The sequence below is a fragment of the Pipistrellus hanaki genome (genome assembly GCF_964339955.1).
Source record: "Pipistrellus hanaki genome assembly, chromosome: 1".
NCBI lineage: Eukaryota > Metazoa > Chordata > Mammalia > Chiroptera > Vespertilionidae > Pipistrellus > Pipistrellus hanaki.
Window position 1 is genome coordinate 107,541,508 of NC_140503.1, and position 22,837 is coordinate 107,564,344.

The window sequence follows — 22,837 nt, forward strand, 5'->3', positions numbered from 1 at the left end:
AAGTTCACAGTCTTCTTTATAAAACTATTACATGTTACATCACATAAAATGTTATTAAGCTCCTTGATAATTTACCCTCTAATATTTATTTAAATTATGGTTATAATTTGAACATACTGTGTCAGTAAGTTAATATTTCTTAGTAATCGGTGTTTCTCAACTTTCTAACTGAAATATCCCCTAATGGGTGGAGGAAAACCAGGAACAAGCAGAAGATTTCATTGAAACTTCCTTGTTTTACTGTAAAACTCATAAATCTTACACTGTACTTCAAAATATACTTATGTGTTTTAATAAAATGTTCATGTTTGCTAAATATTTAGAGATATGTTAGAAGGATGTGTAGTGCATATATTATAGCTTCAAAGTGCCATGATACATGTTCCCCCTTTTCAGAAGTTATGAAGAGATCTTACAGAAATTTTCTATATTTATTTTATAATAGTTAAAGCTTTTTTAGGCAAAACTGGAGGCCCAGTGCCGTGCATGCGGGCAGGGGGTGTCCCTCAGCCCAGCTTGCAGCCTCTCCAATCTGGGACCATTTGAGGAATGTCTGACTGCCCGTTTAGACCCGATCCCAGTGGGTTCAGGCCTAAACAGGCAGTGGGACATCTCTCTCACAGTCTAGGCTGCTGGTTGCCAACTGCTCGCCTTCCTGCCTTCCTGATTATCCCTAACCGCTTCTGCCTGCCAGCTTGATCACCCTAACCACTCCCATGCAGTCTGATTGGTGTCTAATTGCTTCCGGGCCAGCTTGTTTGCCCCCAACTTCCCTCCTCTGCTGACTGGTCACTCCTTACTGCCCTCCCCTGCAGGGTTGATCGCCTCCAACTGCCCTCCCTTGCAGGCTGGTCCCTCTCAGCTACCCTCCCTTGCAGGCCTAGTACCTCCCGACTGCCCTCCCCTGCTGGCCATCTTGTGGTGGCCATCTTGTGTCCACATGGGGGAGCCATCTTTAACCACATGGGGGCAGCCATCTTGTGTGTTGGAGTGATGGACAATCTGCATATTACTCTTTTATTACTACAGATAGGATTACTATTCTTTGCATTGCTCAAGTTATGAGTTATTATTTTTTTATTAGTTAATTAATTTATTTTATTGATTATAGTCTCACATAATTGTCCTTATCCCCCCACTCCCATCACAAACCCCTCCCCACACATTCCCCGTACCCCCTGTTGTCCATGGCCACTGGCTAGGACCATATGCATGCACACAAGTCCTTTGGTTGATCTCTTCCCTTTACCCCCACCCTCCTTTACTTTCCCTCTGAGGTTTGAGAGTCTGATCGCTGGTTCTCTTTTTCTGGGTCTGTTTTTGTTCATCAGTTTATGTTGTTCATTATTTCCTCTAGATGTGTGAGGTCATGTGATCCAAGAAATACTCTTGTAAGAACCTAAACTGCAGCAAGCCATAATGGTTATGCTGAGAGGCAAATGATTCAGTCTATAGTGAGTTACTTTTCGGGCCAACAGTTCTTTTGAGTCCCAATTTCAATGTCAAATAGTTCCTTATTTGTACATGTCAGCCATGCTATTTCAGACCTGGTTGGTGGACAAATGGTGGCAATACAGGTCTACCTGTCTCTGGTTTGGTCCTGGGCATCCTTCAGCAACACACAGCTGCTGTCTGCTGGTGTGCTGAGGCGTCGTCAGCATCTTCCATCTCTGAATTGTGTCTCTTCTGTCTTCATGGCTGGAGCGCTTTTGTCTATTGCTCTCTGTTACAGAATTCCAGATGGTCTTGGAGTTCTTTTCTGAAAATATACAAACATATTCTCAACCTAAAGTTAATGAAGGAATATTTTCTTTAAATTTGACTTGGGATTCTTTTTCATTTTTTTCCCCCCAAATAATTTTCCTCTGGTTTGTTTTCACACCATGTGTGTATTTTCATGGGTATTTTGCTGTTAGCGTTTGGAATGAAGGTTAATTTTCTAAAGTATAAATTTTTTAGATGTAAATTATTCTCAGGATATTTTACCTTACATGATATTCTTACACTGTCACCCCCTTTTTTACTTTAAATAATAGGAGACTTTTGGAAATTTAATAATGTAGTCTTGATAGCTTTTACATTTTAAATTATTTGCACTACAGTATGACTACTTTAGGTTCATAACATGTTGTGCACTATAAATTATTTTTTTTTGTTTTTATTTTATTTTTTTAATAAATCTTTATTGTTCATATTATTATAAATGTTCCGCATTTTTTTTCTCCCCTTCATTGCTCCCCTCCACCGGGTTCCCACCCCACCCTCTGCCCTTTCCCCACCCCTCATTGTCCTCATCCATAGGTGCACAGTTTATGTTCAGTCTCTTCCCACATCCCCCTCTCCCCTTTTCCCCAAGAATCGTCAGTTCACGCCCCTTCCATACCTCTGATTTTATTATATTCACCAGTTAATATTGTTCATCAGATTTTTTATTTCCCTTGGTTTTTATTTTTTATTTTTTTAAATATATTTTATTGATTTTGTACATAGAGGAAGGGAGAGAGATAGAGAGTTAGAAACATCGATGAGAGATAGACATCGATCAGCTGCCTCTTGCACACCCCCTACTGGGGATATGCCCGCAACCAAGGTACATGCCCTTGACCGGAATCGAACCCAGGACCTTTCAGTCCCCAAGCCGATGCTCTATCCATTGAGCCAAACCGGTCTTGGCTTCCCTTGGTTTTTAGATTCACTTGTTGATAGTTACTTATTTGTTGTTCATAATTTTTATCTTTATTTTCTTCCTCTTCCTAAAGAACCCCCTTCAGCCGAAATCGGTTTGTCTCAATGGATAGAGTGTCGGCTTGGGGACTGAAAGGTCCCAGGTTCGACTCTGGTCAAGGGCACGTACCTTGGTTGCGGGCATATCCCCAGTAGGGGGTGTGCAAGAGGCAGCTGATCGATGATTCTCTTTCATTTATGTTTCTAACTCTCTATCTCTCTCCCTTCCTCTATGTATAAAATCAATAAAATATATTTTTAAAAAGAACCCCCTTCAGCAATTCATATAATTCTGATTTGGCGGTGATGAACTCCTTTAGCTTTTTTTTTTTTATTATTAGTGAAGCTCTTTATCTGACCTTAGATTCTGAGTGATAGCTTTGCTGGGTAGATTATTTTTGGCTGTAGGTTCTTGCTATTCATCACCTTGAATATTTCTTGCCATTCCCATCTGGCCTGCATGATTTCTGTTGAGAAATCAGCTGACAATCGTATAGGTGCGCCTTTATAGGTAACTACCTGCTTTTCTCTTGCTGCTTTTAATATTCTCTCTTTGTCTTTTGCTCTTGGAATTTTAATTATGATGTGTCTTGGTGTGGTCCTCTTTGGATTCCTTTCAATAGGGGTTTTGTGCGCTTCCTGGACTTGTAGGTCTAATTCTTTCACCAGGTTGGGGAAGTTTTCTGTCACTATTTCTTTCACTATGTTTTCGGTATCTTGCTCTCTCTCTTCTGGGACCCCCATAATTCTGATGTTGGTTCGCTTGAAGTTGTCCCAGAAGTTTCTTACATTATCTTCAACTTTCTGGATTGTCTTGTCTTCTTGCTTCTGCAGAGGAGTGTCTTCTGGCTCTTTAAGTTCCAAATCTTTGACTTGGTTCTTCCATTATGTTTTTAGGACTCTGTATAATATTTTTTATTTCAAAGACTATTCTTTATTTCTTGTTGATCCCTTATTATTTCTAGTTGATCCCTTTTCATATCCTCATAGGTCTCATTTATTTTATTCGCCTTTTCTAGGAGATTCTTGAAAAACCTATAGTATCAGCGTGGTTTTGAACTCTATATCCAGTTGCTTTTTGTTCTCCATTTCTTTTGTTTGTGATCTGTTTCCTTGTCTCGGCATTTTCACTGCTTCCCTGAGTTGGTAGGGTGGCTTTGTGTGCTAAGGTGTCCTATTGTTCAGGGGGTCAATCTCCCAGTTACCTGAGGTGAACCCTCTTGGTGCCCCCTTTTGTAGACTATGTGTACAGCCTTATTGTAGTTAAGTCTTGATTGTTGTTGGTATCACTGGGAAGAACTGACCTCCAGGCCAATTGGCTGTGAGAATCACCTGTGTCCATGCCAGGAGACAGCCTTATTGGACTAGACTTGGAAAATTGCAAACCTCTCTGTGCTCAGCTGGGATGGAGCGGAGTTTCAGGGTGGAGCCTAAAGCCTTGGCTTCCATCAGCCCTGCTCTATGAGGCTCCTGAGTCTCAGTGTTCCTCAGTGTCCTTCAGTCCTCGCTTCAAGCACCTCTGAGAGAAAGGTCCCCTTGACTTTCGCCCACTACTAAACAGTCTAGGCTCTCCCCCAATGAGCCCCGATCTGGGGTTCAGTTCAGTTGGAAGTGGGGTTCAGAGCAGTCTGGAGCTTTTGTCTCTTTTTCGCTAGGGCAATGCAGCAGCACAGTCAACCGTCCGTTATCTGCGCGCAATGTGTGCGCCTCCAGGACTTCTTTCGCCGCTCCCCTGAGTTTCCACCTTACAGCCCAGACTCCCTTTGTATGAGCCTGGGTCCCCAGTGTCTGGCCTAGAACTGGGGTTCAGTGCAGTCGGAACTGGGGCTCAACACAGTCCAGAGCTTTTATCTCCTTCCCTCTACGGAATGCCAGCCAGGCACTCAGCCTCCCCCTCCTTTCCCCGTGCATGCACTGTGTTTCCTAGGCTTTTACAGTTCCTCTGATTTTCCTTCTGGTTTTCTCTTTCCTTCTATTTGTAGAGTTCCCAGTCAGTGGACTTTCCTGTAGTTCTGGGTAATGTCCATTTTGTATTTTAGTTATATATATTTTTTAAATTGTTGTGTGAGGCTGCAGTTAGGCTTTTACCTATGCCGCCATCTTGGTTTCTCCCGCTATGAATTATTTTTTAAAAATCTTTATTTTTCAAATTATTAGAGTTGTTCCTTTTTTCCCTCCCATAGCTCCCCTCCACCTGGTACACCCCGCCCTTACTCCCCTCTGTCCTCATCCATTGGTGTATGATTTTTGTCCAGTCTCTTCCTGCGCCCCCCACACCCCCTTTTCCCTAAGAATTGTCAGTTCACTCCCTTTCTATACTCCTGATTCTATTATATTCACCAGTTTATTCTGTTCCTCAGATTTTTTATTCCCTGGATTTTTAGATTCACTTGTTGATAGATATGTATTTGTTGTTCATAATATTTAACTTTTTCTTCTTCTTCTTCTTCTTCTTCTTCTTAAAGAATATCATTCAGCATTTCTTATAGCACTGGTTTGGCGGTGATGAACTCCTTTAGTTTTTCTTATCTGTGAAGCTCTTTATCTGCCCTTCAATTCTGAATGACAGCTTTGCTGGGTAGAGTAATCTTGGTTGTAGATTCTTGCTATTCATCACTTTGAATATTTCTTGCCATTCTGTCTGGCCTTCATAGTTTCTGTTAAGAAATCAGCTGACAATCGTATGATTACTCTTTTGTAGGTAACTGTTTTTCTCTTGCTGCTTTTAATATTTTCTCTTTGTCTTTTGCTCTTGGAATTTTAATTATGATGTGTCTTGGTGTCGTTCTCTTTAGATTCCTTTTGTTTGAGGTTCTGTGTGTTTCTTGGACTTGTAAGTCTATTTCTTTCACCAGGTAGGTGAAGTTTTCGGTCATTGTTTCTTCAAATAGGTTTTCAATTTCTTGCTTTCTCTGTCTTCTTCTGGCACCCTCATAATTCTGATGTTGGTTTGCTTGAAGTTGTCCCAGAGGCTTCTTACACAATCTTCAAATTTTTGGATGCTTTTGCTTTTCTGGTTGGGTGTTTTTTGTTTCTTTGCATTTCAAATCTTGAACTTGATTCTTGGAATCCTCTAGTCTGCTATTGGATCTATGTATATATATATTTTTTAATATATATATTTTATTGATTTTTTTACAGAGAGGAAGGGAAAGGGATAGAGAGACAGAAACATCGATCAGCTGCCTCTTGCACACCTACTAGGGATGTGCCTGCAACCAAGGTACATGCCCCTGACCAGAATCAAACCTGGGACCCTTCAGTCCGCAGGCCGATGCTCTATTCACTGAGGCAAACCGGTTAGGCACTGTATATTATTCTTTATTTCAGTCAGTGTATGCTCAATTTCTAATTGGTCTTTTTTCATATCCTTAAGGGTTTCACTAAATTTCTCGTAGATTTCTAGAAAATTCCTGAGTAATCTTATAACCATGGTTTTGAATTCTATATCCAGTAGTTTGCTTTCCTCCATTTCTGTCATTTGTGGCCTGTTTCTTTTTCTCCACATTTTGGCTGCTTCCCTGTGTTGATTGAGTGGCTTTGTGTGCTAAGTGTCCCATAGGGCCCAATGGTTCAGCCTCCCGATTTACCTGAGGTGGACACTCTTGATGCACCCCTTTGTGGGTTGTATGCACAGTCTTGTAGTTAAGTCTTGATTGCTGTTGGTATCACTGGGAGGAATTGACCTCCAGGCTAGTTGGCTGTGAGGACCAGTTGTGTCTACAATGGGAGAACTTCTGTGCTAGAAACACGATTCTGGGGCAAGATTTGCATCAGTGGGGCTTTGATGCTCACTGAGTCTGCCCCCTGAATGTCTCTCTTATGGATATAAAGAATTATAATCCAGATGGTCTCACTCTGACCATTTGGGTACACTGGCTCTTGGATCTCCAAGGAGATGCAAAGTAAGCCACTGCATGAGACCACCCAGCAGGAGCTACAGAGAGATCTGCAAATTCCTCCTCTGTGTTTAGGGTTTGAGGTGCCCAGATAAGGCCCAGCTGTGAAACAATGCAAGCTGCTGCAGGGCCTTGGGCCTTCTTTTTGAGGTTCTGTGCTATCTGACCCAGCTGTAGGTTTTAGGTTTTAGATTGGGAAAGGCCAAGCCATTCATGTGCAAAAGTCTCTGCACACAGCTTGGGTGGGGTTGTAAATTGGATGTGGCAGGGTCTCAGGGAATCATCAGGGTGGAGCAAACAGCAATGGCTGACCATTGCTTCTTGGCCTTTTGGCTAAGATCAAGTGTAGCAATGGCTGACCATCAGCCCTGCCCTGAAGCAGTCCCTGGTGTCCTGCAGCACAGTGCAGGAACAATGATCACTGCAAGCACCTCTGAGAGAAAGCCACCCTCGTGTTCCAGCCCAATGCCAGACAGTCCAGTTTCTTCCTGTATGAGTTTGGGTCCCCAGTGTCTCGCCCAGAACTGGAGTTCAGAGCAGTCGGAAACTTGTATCTCCTTCCCAATTGAAAAAGACAACAGTGTACCCAGTTACCAGCCCCTTTCCATGAACCTCTGTACTTCCGCACTTCGCTTCCCCCTCTGCACCTTCTCTTAGTCTCAGTGTGCTCTTCTCTTTCCTCATCCAGCCTTCCCATTGTTCTGGATGATATCCATTTTGTCTTTTAGTTGTAGTTTTGATGTGATTGTGCGTGGCAGCAAGTTCAGGTGTTTACCTAAGCCACCATCTTGGTTCCTTTCGCTATGAATTATTTTTAGATGAACACAAATGAGTCTATTATACAGATATACTAGTAAGTACAGTTGCTCCAATATGACTATTGGGGGAATGGATTTTACAGTAAATGATTTTAAATGAAAACTCAAAAAATGTTCCTAAACTACAAGACAGTCAATCTTATTTCATCTCTGTGTTTTCCACAGCTCTAATTCAGAGTTCTAATTATTTGTCAAATTTTCTAATTATTTTTGGTAATTAATATTTAATTTGAAATTATTTGTTAGTTGTTTTAACTTTTACAAATGAACTAAAGTTTGTTTTGTATCATTCTTTTTAGTTTGTGAAGACTATCTTATCCCAAGGACACCTGACTCCACTACCCCTCTATGTCTGCCCAGTGTACTGGGCATATGACTATGCTTTGAGAGTGTACCCTTTACCTGATGTACTTGTCATTGCAGACAAATATGATCCTTTCACTTTGACCAATACCGAATGCCTCTGCATAAACCCAGTAAGAATGTAGTTAACATTATATAGTCATACTTTGTCAAGATTAGAGTGTTATTTCTTTACATTTAAAATGTGTATTTAAAAATATTACTGTTAGAGTAAAAATATACTATTAATGAAACACAATTAGTTTGATATATACTGAAAGTTCTTAAACCTTCAGTATGGCATGTGACTATAAAGTAATGTGATATTTTTCTTTAAAAAAAAAAAAAAAAAAATATATATATATATATATATATATTATATATAAATAATATATATAAGCCACTTATAAATCCAAATGAATATTTTCCCTCCAAAGTAACTTACCTTGGGATTACTTTCAGGGAATTGCTTTCAAAGCATGTATCCATTCTCTTTAACCATATAAATGGTATTTATCCTTTGAGGAGGATTTTGATTTTTAGAAGTTGCCCAACTCCCCAAAATCTAAACCTGATAAATATGGAAATTCTTATTGAGACACATTTTATAACTTCATTTTTTATGCAGAACCTTGAAGTTGCTTCAGAATTTCTACAGAAGTATAATTGACTTTAAATTTAGGGAACATAGATTGCATAAACATTGTGACTGATGCCAAAATGTCTCCACTAGAGGCTTTATGCTCTGTATTAATTCTGGTAAATTTTATACCTTAATACTTTTCTGTTTCATTTAGGTCATTTCTAGAAACATTGTGTCTTACTATATGTCACTGCTTCTTCAAATACACATGTATTATGCCCACTTCCCAGGATGTCTCATCCATGGAGCTGTTGGCATTTTGAACCAAATCTTTGTTGTGGAGCTCTGACCTGTGCACTGTAGGATGTTTAGCAGGATCCCTGGATTCAACCCATTGGATGCAAGTAGCAGCCCCCAATTTATAACCATCAAAAACGTCTAAGGATATTTGACAGATGTGCCCTAGAGGGCAAAATTGGCCTTGGTTGAGAAATACCCTAAGGATAAGCATAGTCAACTGATTTTATTTTATTGTTTGAAATCTGTGGCCTGGTTTTTATAGACTATTCACAATTTAATATTCTTTAACAGAGGCTATATCCTTATTTAAATCGAATAGTTTGGGTATTCTCATAATTGATGCCTTATTTGAATATGCCTTATTTTTTAATTTTTCCACCTTTCATCCTTTTAAGTGAGTAAACCACTTACTTTCATAATCACATCTTTTTTTACCTTATTTATACCTTTTGGGCCCAAAACTTGCCTTTGACATTGCTTCATCCCTTCTTAATACTTATTTACATTAATGAATGCCTGCAATGGGCCAGGGACACAGAAACTAATACCATAGTTTAGTAGTGGACAGACCTCTGTATGTGTTCAGTGCTTTGAAGGGCACATTGAAGGGGCATGAAACCTAGATTTTCATTGGGAACAGGGATAGGAAAAATTTCTTAAGGATTCTGGTCATCTTATATGCATCTTTAACATCACACAGTACTGTTTAGTTCTTATCCTAAGTAGAGCCAATTCTACTTACATTTCCAGTCACGCCTGTTAGCATAAGATGGTCTAGCAAACTCATTAGTCAAAAACACTACAATTATTTAAATTTCTTTTGAGAGACAAATTTTTTAAACTTAAACTTCTTCTAATGCCACTTCTTCAAGCCACAGTTTGGCGACCATGGGTCTAGCCAACTTGAAAGACGTTTGCTTTAAGTGTAGGTATTTTATATTAATATCTTCTCTCTGTAAAGATCAAGCAAAAATCTGTCACATCACTTTATAGTCACATCTTATAACTTTTAAAGTCATGAGGACCAAGGAATTTGATTTTAAAAACAAGAATTCTTCTATAAAAGTTGAGTATTTACTTACAGGCATTTCTCTTCCTCCTCCTTCTCCCCCCTCCCCCCCTAAGGGCTCTTTTCCAAGAAGTGGATTTTCATTCAAAGTTTTTTATCCTTCCAACAAGACAGTTGAAGATAGGTAAGTGTGCCCACTAAACTGGCAGAAAAAGCTCCTTCTTAGTGCTATATTGCTAAAGATCAAACGTTCTGTAGGCATGTTGAGGTTTTTATTTTATTTTTTTAAAATATATTTTATTGATTTTGTACTGAAAGGAAGGGAGAGAAATAGAGAGTTAGAAACATCGATGAGATGTCATCGCTCAGCTGCCTCTTGCACACCCCCTACTGGGATATGCCCGCAACCAAGGTACCTGCCCTTGACGGAATCGAACCTGGGACCTTTCAGTCCCCAAGCTGATGCTCTATCCATTGAGCCAAACCGGTTTTGGCATGTTGAGGTTTTTAAAAATGTCTGCAGTGATCCATTGGGAATGTTCTAGGCTGAAGTTATTGTGGTCAAGCTGTGTGACATAGAATATTATGTATTTAATGGCGTGTTTCTGATGAAATAGATCAAGCATTGTTTTCTGAGGGAAATCTTGGACCAGTTATGGAGGTGGGCTTGTTTTAATAATATGAGCATCATTAGAACTCACCGTCTGAGTTCTAATGATGCTCATATTATTCTGAGAGCACAGCCCTGCCCTCCACATGGTTGAGTCTCAAAACCTAGGTAATCTGTCTTACATTGGCAGCAAATAATTTGGAAGGAGCTGGGTGCAAGTGTGGTGATGTGCAGGTGTTGGAGTTGGGGGAAGGTCTTGAGGTAAAAAAGAGAATAATCACCTGGTGGGTAGTGGTTTTCAAAGGGTGATCTAAAGATCACCTGCATCTGCTGAGACCCGTGGTAAAGCGTCGGTCTGCGGACTGAAAGGTCCCAGGTTCGATTCTGGTCAAGGGCATGTACTTTGGTTGCGGGCGCATCCCCAGTAGGGGGTGTGCAAGAGGCAGCTGGTCGATGTTTCTCTCTCATCAACGTTTCTAGCTCTCAATCCCTCTCTCCTCCTCTCTGTAAAAAAATCAATAAAATAAAATAAAAAAAGAACACACTGGGCCGAAACCGGTTTGGCTCAGTGGTAGAGTGTTAAAGATCATCTGCATCAGAGTCTTCAAGGATCCTTGTTAAAAATATTGTCCTAGCTGGTTTAGCTCAGTGGATAGTGTTGGCCTGTGAACTGAAGGGTCTTGGGTTCGATTCTGGTCAAGGGCACATATATGAGTTGCAGGCTTGGTCCCCAGAGGGTGGTGTGCAGGAGACAATCAGTGATTCTCTCTCTTTGATGTTTCTATCTCTCTCCTTCTCCCTTCCTCTCTGAAATTAATAAAAATATTTAAAAGAATAAAAAAAGTTAAGTTCTGGAATCCCATCCCACATTTAGCAAATGGTTTGCTCTATAGTTATAGGGCCCATAAATATGCATTTTGATGCTATGTCCCTTGGATTCAGGCATCCTAACATGTACTGTCAGTTAATCAAACATATTTTGAAAAAACTCCACTTCTTGTTAAGAGCAAATAACCAGCCCTTGCTGGAGGTTCGATTGCTGATCAGGGCATATACCTAGGTTGCAGGTTTGATCACCCACTGGTCAGGGTGCTTATGGGAGACAGCCAATCTCTCTCTCTCTCTCTCTCTCTCTCTCTCTCTCTCTCTCTCTCTCTCTCTCTTCCTTTCATTCTAAAATCAATGAGAAACATATTCTTGGATAAGGATTAAAAAATATAAAAGGACAAATAACCAAATAACTGTCCTTTAGTTTCTTGTTAGAGAATATAATTTTGAATACACAGCTCAATTATAATTTTTATAATTAACGAATATATTAAAACCAACATCTCATGATAAAAAATTCAAAAAGTGCTTAAAAGTATAAAATTGAAAAAGAAAAATAGCTCTGTAATACCTCTGCTTTCTAACCCTGAACCCATGATTAACAGTTTCTTATACATATTTCTTTAAAAAAATTGTGCATTGTTTCTTCTGCTCAATACTTATGGATGATTGAAGTCCATTCAGTTTATGAGATATTATGTTTTATTTTTGGATTCATTCATTTTACATATATATGACTAGTGGCCCAGTACATGAAATTCGTGCACTGGTAGGATCCCTAGCTGCTGTTGGCCAGGTACTCCCTTCTCCTGCGGGCCCACCCCCTGGTCAAACTCCCAGAATAACTCCGGTAGGGGAAACAATTTGCATACTCTGCTTTTATTATATAGGATTCTTAATATGTTCCAAGCATTGCTTAGTTTTTAGAATATAACCAGATACTTGAATAAAGGTTTTTAATCCATAAGTCTGACATGTGTCAGTCTTTACCTAACCCACATTGAATCCTAGCTGGTTTTGGTTCAGTGGATAGAATGTTGGCCTGCGGACCAAAGGGCTCTGAGTTCACTTCCAGTGAAGTGCATGCACCTCGGTTGCAGGCCTGTGCAGGAGATAACTGATCAATATGTTTCTCTCACATCAACATTTTTGTCTTTCCTCTCTCTGAAAACCAATAGAAAAATATCAAGTGAGGATTTTTGATTTTTTTAAAGAATTGATATGGGCAGTGCGGGCGTGGCGGGCAAGCAGGGGCCGGCCGAGGCGATCGCCATGCGGGCCACCATGGCCACGGACGAGCTAGCAGCAAGCTGAGCCCGCGGCTGCAGATGGAGAGCGAGGGTGAGGGCAGCGGCGAGGCGCTGGGCAGCGCAGATGAGGAGCTGAGCGCCAACTGCTGCGGCGCGCCGACCTCAACCAGGGCAAACCAGGGCATCGGGAGCCCCAGTCGCCCAGCCGCCGCGTCTTCAACCCTACACCGAGTTCAAGGAGTTCTCCAGGAAGCAGATCAAGGACATGGAGATGTTCAAGCAATATGACGCCGGCCAATGGCTTCATCGACCTGATGGAGCTCAAGCTCATGATGGAGAAACTTGGAGCCCCCCAGACCCTACTGGGCCTGAAAAACGATCAAAGAGGGGGACGAGGACTTGGACATGAAGCTCGGCTTCCGGGAGTTCCTCCTGGTTTTCCGCAAGGCGGCGGCCGGGAGCTGCAGGACAGCGGGCTGCCCGTGCTGGCCGCCTCTCCGAGATCCGTCTCCACCGAGGGCGTCAAGGGGGCCAAGAGATTCTTTGAGGCCACCGTCCAGGCCATCAACGTGTCCAGCCGCTTCAAGGAGGAGATCAAGGCGGAGCAGGCGCGGAAGAAGCAGGCGGAGGAGATGAAGCAGCGGAAGGCGGCCTTCTAGGAGCTGCAGTCCACCTTCAAGTAGCGGGGCTGGGCCCGCCCGCCCGGCCCCCGCCCAGAAACCAGTCTGGCTGGCGAGGGAGGTTGGGGGGAGGGGGGGGCAGGTAGAGGCTGAGCTGGGGTCCTGCCTGTGTCTGAAGGGACCATACTGAAACCTACAAACCTCTGTGAACACAGCCCGTCGAGGCTCTTGCAGGGGTGGCCGGGCCTCTCCGGCCCTCTGCCATGTTCCTGAGGCCGCGCCCCCAGCCCTGGCTCCCGGCCTGGCCCAGCCCCCTGCGTCCCTGCCTCTCGCACCCCTGGCTGCCCTTGCCTGCTCCAGCGCTGCTCTGAGCCTGCCACCCACACAACTCCTCTCCCTGACACCTCCTCTCCTGCCCAGAGGCCACCTGCCCTTATCCCGCAGGCTGCACCGCCCCTTCCTAGACTGGGAGAGCGACAAATGGCAAGAATTTCGGCTGGCTTTAGAGAGGGACCTTGGTGTGCTCCACGCCCTGCACCTGTTCCTCCAGCCCCGCCTCCTCCCTGCTGGCATTGGGGAGGGGGCGAGGCAGGGGAAAGGCTTCTATTTTTGTGAAGGGACCCAGGCCCTGACACCCCACGCAACCCCAGTGCTCGGCCCAGCCAGGCAGGGTGAGGGGACAGCTGTCAATCCACCTCACTCTCGCAGCCATGGCAGGGAAGGCTCTGGGGGCAGAACACCACCTAGTCCCCCGGGGACAACCTGAGGGTTCCAGGGGGCTCTGGGCCTTTCACGCCCTCCTTCCCCAGAGGGACTTCCACCGCCTTGTCACCAGCGATGGGACTACCCTGTCACCCCCCACCCCGAGGAAACATGGGGACCCGCCCCGCTGTGCCACGCAGTCCCCATGTGCTTGCTCACGTGTGTGCGTGTCTGTGTATCTGTTGCTGTGTCGTGAAGCTGTGCCCGGCACCCAGTCCCAACCGAGGCCACAGTTATGCAACTTTTGGTGTGTGTCACGACAGCGCCCCTGCTGTTCGGGCGATAACTTTATTTTAGTAAAAATGCCCCAAGAGTCTAAGAAGCTCCCGTGGACATGCAGAGGTTTTATTTTTTTTGGCCTTAGAATCTACAGAAACTTGGGGGCACTGACCCCCTGCGGCGGCCCCCGCTCTGGATTGCGTTTGCCGTACCAGATCTGTTTACACAGATGAATATAAGTTCTTTTTCTTTGGCTTATTGCTTTTTTCCCCCTCCCTTCTCACTCCCCCCCACACACCACCATCTCCCCACCCCCAAAGAGCTACTTCTTCATTCGGTGGTACAATTATTTTTTTTTTAACTAAAATAAGATTAAAAATTTTTTTAAAATTTATATGGTTGCTTTTAGGTAAAGGAACCAATCTTCTGAAGTCTCACCACTCTGTTGTCAACACCTGGATGCCCCTGAGGGCATTTGATTTTGTGACCTCAGAATTAAGCCACCTCTGAGGGCTGTCGACCTGATGCATATTTTGTCCATCTTCCTATTGACTTTTACTGAGATTTGATATAAAACTTATCCTCCTATGAGAACTAGTCCTGGGAACTTTAAATAGGTCTCAGAACAAGAGAATCTGTCTGTCCCAAACAAAAGTTGGGTGTAGTAGCCCTGGCTTCATTTTTTCTGACCTGAGTTTCCTCAATTCTCTTAGTTTTATCTTTTTACTAGAGGCCTGATGCATGAAATTTGTGCAAGGGGCTTGGCCCTCACAGCTGAGGCTGCGTCTAGAAGGTCATCCAATCTAATTAGCATATTATGCTTTTATTATTGTAGATTACATCTATCTGCAAACCATTTACTGTGTTTTACTGAGTTGGAATGTAAACAAATAACCCTCAATTTGATTTATTATGATAGCATAAGAAACTTCAGTTACATTTCTTGTAATGTTCCCTGATTGCCATATTCTAAGCACTTCATACAGATTTCTGTGGTGGTACTTTTTTTTTTTTTTTTTTTTTTTTTTACAGAGAGGGAGAGGGACAGAGAGCCAGAGACATCAACCAGCTGCCTCCTGCACACACCCCACTGGGGTTGCGCCTGCAGCCAATGTACATGCCCTTGACCGGAATTGAACCCGGCACCCCCCAGTCCACAGACCGATGCTCTATCCACTGAGCCAAACTGGTTTCAGCTCTGTGGTAGTTCTTAACAGTGTATTATAAATCACTTATGTGCCTACACATCTTAAAAATTTCTAGCACAGAAATTGCATTTTGTTGAGTTAAAATAGTTGTTTGCATTTTGTTGAGTTAAAATAGTTGTTTCTTGCCAAAACCGGTTTGGCTCAGTGGATAGAGCGTCGGCCTGAAGACTGGAGGGTCCCAGGTTCGATTCTGGTTAAGGGCATGTACCTTGGTTGCGGGCATATCCCCAGTGGGGGATGTGCAGGAGGCAGCTGATCGATGTTTCTCTCTCATCGATGTTTCTAAATCTCTATCCCTCTCCCTCTCTGTAAAAAATCAATAAAATACATATTTTTTTTAAAAATAGTTGTTTCTTTTCTTCTATAGTCTCAGATGCTGAAAACCTTGGCATACTTTTCAAACTATAATTAATATAAATAATTAGAGGAATCTTTTCAGTTCTGGATCAAAGTGATGCATGTTTATTTTTGAGAATGAAACATTTTCAAGATATAATGAAATAATTTGGTCTTCCTGCTATTTAGCTTCTCCTTAGAAGAAATCTTTTGTTAGAATAATTGTAAAATCAGAGAGAATCCAAGATGGCTGCTCGGGTAGGCACCTAGCCGCAGCCGCACGCAACAATTTCAATAAAATACAACTAAAATATAAAACGGACATTGCCCAGAACTACAGGAAAGTCGACTGACTGGAGAAGCAAGGAGAAAACCAGAAGGAAGCGCAGAGGAGCTGGAAAAGCCTAAGGTACGGAGACACGCGGCGCGCGGAGAGGACGGAGCCGGAGAGGAGGGAGGCCGAGTGCCTGGCTGGCGTTCCCTAACGGGAAGGAGATAAACACTCCGACTGTGCTGGGCCCCTGACTGCTCTGAACCCCAGTTCTAGCCCAGACCCCGGGGACCCAGGCTCAGCCATAGGGAGCTGGGCTGTAAGGCGGAACCCGGGGAAGCGGCGAAAGGAGGTCCCGGAGGCACGCACACATCAGAAGGGACAGAGGAAACATGGGGACCCGCCCCGCTGTGCCACGCAGTCCCCATGTGCTTGCTCACGTGTGTGCGTGTCTGTGTATCTGTTGCTGTGTCGTGAAGCTGTGCAGAGAAGGGACGGCCGGCTGTGCTGCGGGATTGCCCTGACAGGAAGCGCACAGAGAAGGGACGGCCGGCTGTGCTGCGGGATTGCCCTGACAGGAAGGAGACAGGGGCTCCAGATTGCTCTGAACGCCACCTCCAACTCCACTTCCAACTGAACTGAACCCCAATACCGGACTCATTGGGGGAGAGCATAGACAGTTTGGCAGCAGGCGAAAATCGAAGGCACCTTTCTCTCAGAGGCGCTTGCAACAAGTACTGAAGGACCCTGAGTCTCAGGAGTCGCATAGGGCGGGCTGACGGAAGCCGAGGCTGTAGGCTCCACCCTGAAACCCCACCCCATCAGGAAAGCTGCCTGCGAAAATGCCTAAACCAAATAGATCACAAACGAAAGAAATGGAGGACAAAAAGCGACTGGATATAGAGTTCAAAACCACACTTATAAGGTTTTTCAAGAGTCTCCTAGAAAAGGCCGATAAAATAAATGAGACCTATGAGGATATGAAAAGGGATCAACAAGAAATAAAGAATACATTGTCTGAAATAAAAAATATTAAACAGAGTCCTAAAAACAGAATAGAAGATCGCAAGAATCAAGTCAAAGATTTGGAACATAAAGAGCCAGAAGACACTCCTCTGCAGAAGCTAGAAGGCAAGAGAATCCAAAAAATTGAAGATAATGTAAGAAACCTCTGGGACAACTTCAAACGATCCAACATCAGAATCATGGGGGTCCCAGAAGATGAGAGAGAGCAAGATATCGAAAACATACTCAAAGAAATAATGACAGAAAACTTCCCCCACCTGGGGAAAGAATTGGACTTACAAGTCCAGGAAGCACACAGAACTCCAAATAAGAGGAATCCAAAGAGGACCACACCAAGACAAATCATAATTAAGATTCCAAGAGCAAAGGACAAAGAGAGAATATTAAAAGCAGCAAGAGCTAAGCAGGTGGTTACCTATAAAGGAGCACCTATACGATTGTCAGCTGATTTCTCATCAGAAACCATGCAGGCCAGACGGGAATGGCAAGAACTATTCAAGGTGATGAATAGCAAGAACCTACAGCCAAAAATACTCTACCCAGCAAAGCTATCACTCAGAATCGAAGGTCAGATAAAGAGCTTCACTAATAAAAAAAAGCTAAAGGAGTTCATCACCGCCAAACCAGAATTATATGAATTGCTGAAGGGGGTTCTTTTAGAAGAGAAAGTAAATAAAGATAAAAATTATGAACAGCCGGGACCGGTTTGGCTCAGTGGATAGAGCGTCGGCCTGTGGACTGAAGGGTCCCGGGTTCGATTCCGGTCAAGGGCATGTACCTTGGTTGCGGGCATATCCCCAGTAGGGGGTGTGCAGGAGGCAGCTGATCGATGATTCTCTCTCATCGATGTTTCTAACTCTCTATCCCTCTCTCTTCCTCTCTGTAAAAAATCAATAAAATATATTTAAAAAAAAAATTATGAACAACAAATATGTAACTATCAACAAGTGAATCTAAAAACCAAGGAAATTAAAAAAAAAAATCTGATGAACAATATTAACTGTCGAATATAATAGAATCAGAGGTATGGAAGGGGAGTGAACTGATGATTCTTGGGGAAAAGGGGAGAGGGGGATGTGGGAAGAGACTGAACATAAACTGTGCATCTATGGATGAGGACAATGGGGGGTGGGGAAAGGGCAGAGGGTGGGGTGGGAAGGGGGGGGAAAGGAACACTTGTAATAATATGAACAATAAAAATTTATTTAAAAAAAAAAAAAAAGAATAATTGTAAAATCAGCCGGGACCGGTTTGGCTCAGTGGATAGAGCGTCAGCCTGCGGACTAAAAGGTCCCGGGTTCGATTCCGGTCAAGGGCATGTAGGCATGTACCTTGGTTGCGGGCACATCCCCAGTGGGGAGTGTGCAAGAGGCAGCTGGTCGATGATTCTCTCTCATCGATGTTTCTAACTTTCTATCCCTCTCTCTTCCTCTCTGTGAAAAATCAATAAAATATATTAAAAAAAAAAAAAAAGAATAATTGTAAAATCATATTGTAGAGTTAATCATTGAAATGTAGTGAAAGTAAATAAGGTTAACTCTGTTTCAATGAGTACTATTAAATATAGTTGTTTTACTTTAAAACACAGTATTGCTGATGTAGTAGAGAAATACACACTCTCCCATTGGTCAGAATAAAAAATGGTAAAAACTTTTATGGAGGGCAATCTGACAAGATTTCTTAAGACCTATCCTGCATATACCAGCAATTCCATTTCTAAGAATTTATCCTACAAATACTTGGGCATATGCATAAAAAAAGGTACAACTGTTTTTTATGTAGTTTTTAGACTAGCAAAACAAACATATAAAAATATATCCATTTAAATGTATATGCTTATTTAGAAGTTTCCTAAGTTTAGATTTTAGAGCATTAAAGAGATTAATTTCAAAAATTATATATTTATTACTAATTGAAAAAAGATATAGTGTTCATAGTATTCTATCACTTATATGTATGTTTTATAGCATATACCCACACAAACATGCATATACACTGAGTGGCCAGATTATTATAGTATCTGAATGTGTAATAATCTGGCCACTTTGTGTGTGTGTGTGTGTGTGTTTATTTTAGAGGCCTGGTGCATGAAGTCGTACATGGGTGGGATCCGGCCAGACTGGCCAGGGAGAGGGGAAATGGGCGGTTGGCCGGCCTGCCTGCTGGTCGAACTCTTGGTCGAGGAGACAATTTTCATATTAGCCTTTTATTATATAAGATGTACACTGAATGGCCAAATTATTATGCACTCAGAGATCATAATAATCTGGCCACTCCTGTATATGATTAGATGATCTTTTATATTTATTTTATAAGGATATATTTTATATGGCTATTCATTTGCTTCTGGGAGTAGAAACAGTGTGAGACTGACATTTTTGTCCCGGCACCTTTTCAATTTGGAACAATATGCATGTTTTTAAATTTAATTAACTAAACCTAAATATTAAGAAATGTACAATAACTTAGATTTCTAAAATGTTTCATTTTCCTTTTTCAGCAAACTTCAAGGTTTTTGAGATTCTTGAACACCATCGAAGAAACAAAACTCATCGATTTTCTGCTTAATTTTATATTTTATGTAACTTTGATATTAGGTTATAATAAAATTATGGTAAACATAAGAATGTTGTTTAAATTTATATTTTATGAGATTTTGATATTATAATAAACATGATGTCATACTTTATAAGGTTTTATAGGAAAAATATTTTCTAATCTTTTAAAAATATGAAAATATGTATAAAGATGTAATCTAGTTATACATTTGCACCTAAAAACTGATCTTTTATTATTTCTATACTGGTCATTTTAATGTTCATTTTAAGATATTTAAACATTTTTGGATCATTATTTTAGTTTAACGTAGGTTTTTATCACCATAAGTCCTTAGTGTGTGTCTGACAATTTTAAAACTGTTTGCATTTCAAATCACAGAATTTATTCTAATGATAGTTGAAAATCTTTGTTTCATGATAATACTGTGATATTCAGTACATAATTATCTTTTGGCACTGGAAATTTAAAAACACAATTCCCTTAGTTTTTACATTTAGAAGACATATTTATTTGAAGCAGCATGTTTTGCCACATTGGCTGTAATTACTCAACATTTTTAGTTTGTGGTATTACAACAATAGCCCAGAAATAAATCTGAATGACAGGAATTTAGAGTACAAAGAGTGTTTCAAATTTAGGAGTAACCTAAATATTATAAAAAGCCTGGCATTGAAAATACATATTTTCTTGGAAATGAGCTTTTTGAGGAAAAGATAAGTGATTAAAAAACAAAACAAGCCGGGACCGGTTTCGATCAGTGGATAGAGCGTCAGCCTGCGGACTGAAAGGTCCCGGGTTCGATTCCCGTCAAGGGCATGTACCTTGATTGCGGGCACATCCCCAGTGGGGGGTGTGCAGGAGGCAGCTGGTCGGTGTTTCTCTCTCATTTCCTCTCTATGTAAAATCAATAAAATCTATTTTTTTAAATGACATTAAAGGGAAAATTCCTCAAGAAAATTTAATGTGAATGTGATAAGTGAATCAGCAGTTAAGGATGAAATGGTAATTTGAGATGAGGTTTGATGATGGAAAATTCAGGGAGAATGTCAGAAGAGGCCTGATATTAGAAAAACATGATTTAACTTTAATTTCAAGTAGCCTGGAAAAATTGAAATAAAAGTGAAATCAAGCCCCAGCTGATTTGGCTCAGTAGATAGAACATCAGCCTGTGGACTGAAAGGTCCTGGATTTGATTCTGGTCAAGGGCATGTACCTTGGTTGCAGACTCCTCCCTGGCCTGGGCCCTGATCAAGGAAAAATATCCTTAAGTGAGGAATTAAAAAAATAAGTTAAATCAAGGCATAAATTCAAAAGTTACTAGCTTACTTGGGGAAAAAATTATAATTTGAGCCTTCAAAGTGGTAGTGAAATAGACACAAGGTTGTTGGTCCAGTTATGAGAACCACAGAGCTAAATATGAAAGATGATGGGTAGAAAGTTATAAATGTAAACTGAATACAGGGTGTCCCCGCATTCATTAACTTATTCATTTGGCAGATAATTGCTTCCATATATAAAGATGAGCTACTTGAGACTTTTTCAGGAACACAGTTAATGGATAGAAAGATAGGGTGTATTTAGGAGTTAGCAATGTGAAATGAGATGAAACAAAACAATTATTTAAGAGCAGAAAAGTTGCTAGAACCAGGCAGTAAGTATCAGAATAAGATAAGACAGGAACTAGAATCAAGTGGGGATCAGCATCATCAGAAATGAAAAGGAAGCAGAGGTCTGAATGAAGGGCAGCCCTGAAAGAATCCTGGGCTTCTGCTGCAGGTAAAAACAGAGGTGGTGTGCTCTCATTTGGTGTCTAAACAGCTGAAACAGGCTGATCTCACTGCAGAAATCTGGGTATGAAAGGCATTTTCATGTGATGGTATGCCTCAGAGCAGGGGCCAGGTAGACCACACAAGACAGATATGGGTAAGATTTCTCTAGGGTGAGAAAAGCAACACTTGGTCTGTGTGTGGGAAAACCACAGGAAGTGTCTGGAACTGTACAGATGAGCACCCAGTTGCTGGTCAGTAGGTCTCAGATCATTTACTCTGGATCGCTATGCCCAATAGTTGGCATGCAATATTTGTGGGAGGGCCGAAACCAGTCCGGCTCAGTGGATAGAGCGTCAGCCTGCTGACTGAAAGATCCCATTTTCGATTCCGGTCAAGGGCACGTACCTTGGTTGTGGGCACATCCCCTGTAGGGGGCACGCAGGAGGCAACTGATCGATGTTTCTCTCCCCCTTCCTCTCTGTAAAAAAAAAAAAAATTTTTTTAAATATTTGTGGGGGGTTAAAGCAGGTTGGACTAAGGGATTAATAACTGATAATGGCTTTAATACCCAGTCCATCTCCCTTGAAAGGCATTCATATTTTAATAAGGATAATTTTTCCTTAAGGGATGCATTTTAGGGGGGAAAAATTTTTTTTTGTTTGGGGCACAGTAGCTTTTCAACTACATTTTTTCCCAAAGAGCTGTTGGGAAAGGAACTGCCACATAGCAAGAAATTTGGGAAGGTGGAGTGCATGGATCCTTAGAAAATCTAATTAAAACTAAGATCCCTTAGAAAAATCAGCATGAGCCTACCCCCTCTTATAATTTCACATATAATTTCAGAAGACTCAGGAACTTTAAAGGCCATTCTCATTCCCAAACAGGTGTGGTTTGTTGTCATGTGTGTGGTGTCATGTGTTTATGTTTGGTAATATCATTAGGATGAAACTTGTCCAGTATTTTGAAGTTGACAAAGGTACCAAAATAAACTGAAACCAATCATTGGGTATGTTCACTGACATCAGGGTTATAACAGAAAATACATCCTCCAGCCCTAGCTGGTTTGGCTCAGTGGAGCGTCAGCCAGCCCCGGGTTCAATTCCAGTCAAGGGCACTTACCTCGATTATAGGCTCCTCCCCAGTCCAGATCCTGGTCCTGGTCAAGACGCGTACAGGAGGCAACCAACTGATGTGTTTCTCTCCCACTGCTATTTTTTTATTATTATTATTATTTTTTTTTTTTTTTGCTGTGTGTGTGTTTAATACATTTTATTGATTTTTTACAGAGAGAAAGGAAGAGGGATAGAGAGCTAGAAACATCAATGAGAAACATCAATCGGCTGCCTTCCACACACCCCCTACTGGGGATGTGCCCGCAACCAAGGTACACGCCCTTGACTGGAATTGAGCCTGGGACCTTTCAGTCCACAGGCTGACACTCTATCCACTGAGCCAAACTGGTTTCAGCTCACATTGGTATTTCTCTCTTTACCTCTTTCTTCCACTCTCTAAAATCAATGGGAAAATATTGAATGAGGATTTATAAAATTAAATTTAAAAAATGAAAAAAGGGCTAGGGGAGGAGAAAGAAGAGAGAGATGAGAGAAAGGAGAGAAAGTGAAAGGAAGATACGTTTAGCCCAACCAGTGTGGCTGAGCAGTTGACCCAAGAACCAAGCGCTCACTAGTCTGATTCCTGATCAGG

At 41.8% G+C, this 22,837-nt stretch overlaps 1 protein-coding gene, 1 long non-coding RNA gene and 1 pseudogene across 3 annotated transcripts in view; 2 read left to right on the plus strand and 1 right to left on the minus strand.

Moving 5' to 3' along the window:
* POLE2 (DNA polymerase epsilon 2, accessory subunit) overlaps nt 1-20,652 on the plus strand; it is a 60,470-nt gene extending 39,818 nt beyond the window's left edge. Inside the window, exons 17-19 of the mRNA XM_084885228.1 lie at nt 7,741-7,917; nt 9,792-9,859; nt 19,306-20,652. Of these exons, the coding sequence (XP_084741354.1) occupies nt 7,741-7,917; nt 9,792-9,859; nt 19,306-19,324 (264 nt within the window). The 3' untranslated portion in view covers nt 19,325-20,652. The remainder of the gene's footprint in view (nt 1-7,740; nt 7,918-9,791; nt 9,860-19,305) is intronic.
* On the minus strand, nt 18-20,604 carry LOC311623448. Its single transcript, XR_014795153.1, has 3 exons — nt 20,591-20,604; nt 10,567-12,215; nt 18-1,759 (listed from the first exon to the last, which is right to left on the minus strand). It is a non-coding gene; the product is annotated as an uncharacterized lncRNA (long non-coding RNA).
* On the plus strand, nt 12,209-13,896 carry LOC311623392 (EF-hand domain-containing protein D2-like; annotated as a pseudogene). The gene has a single exon. The product of its transcript is annotated as an EF-hand domain-containing protein D2-like (transcript).
* Nucleotides 20,653-22,837: the final 2,185 nt, after the last annotated feature.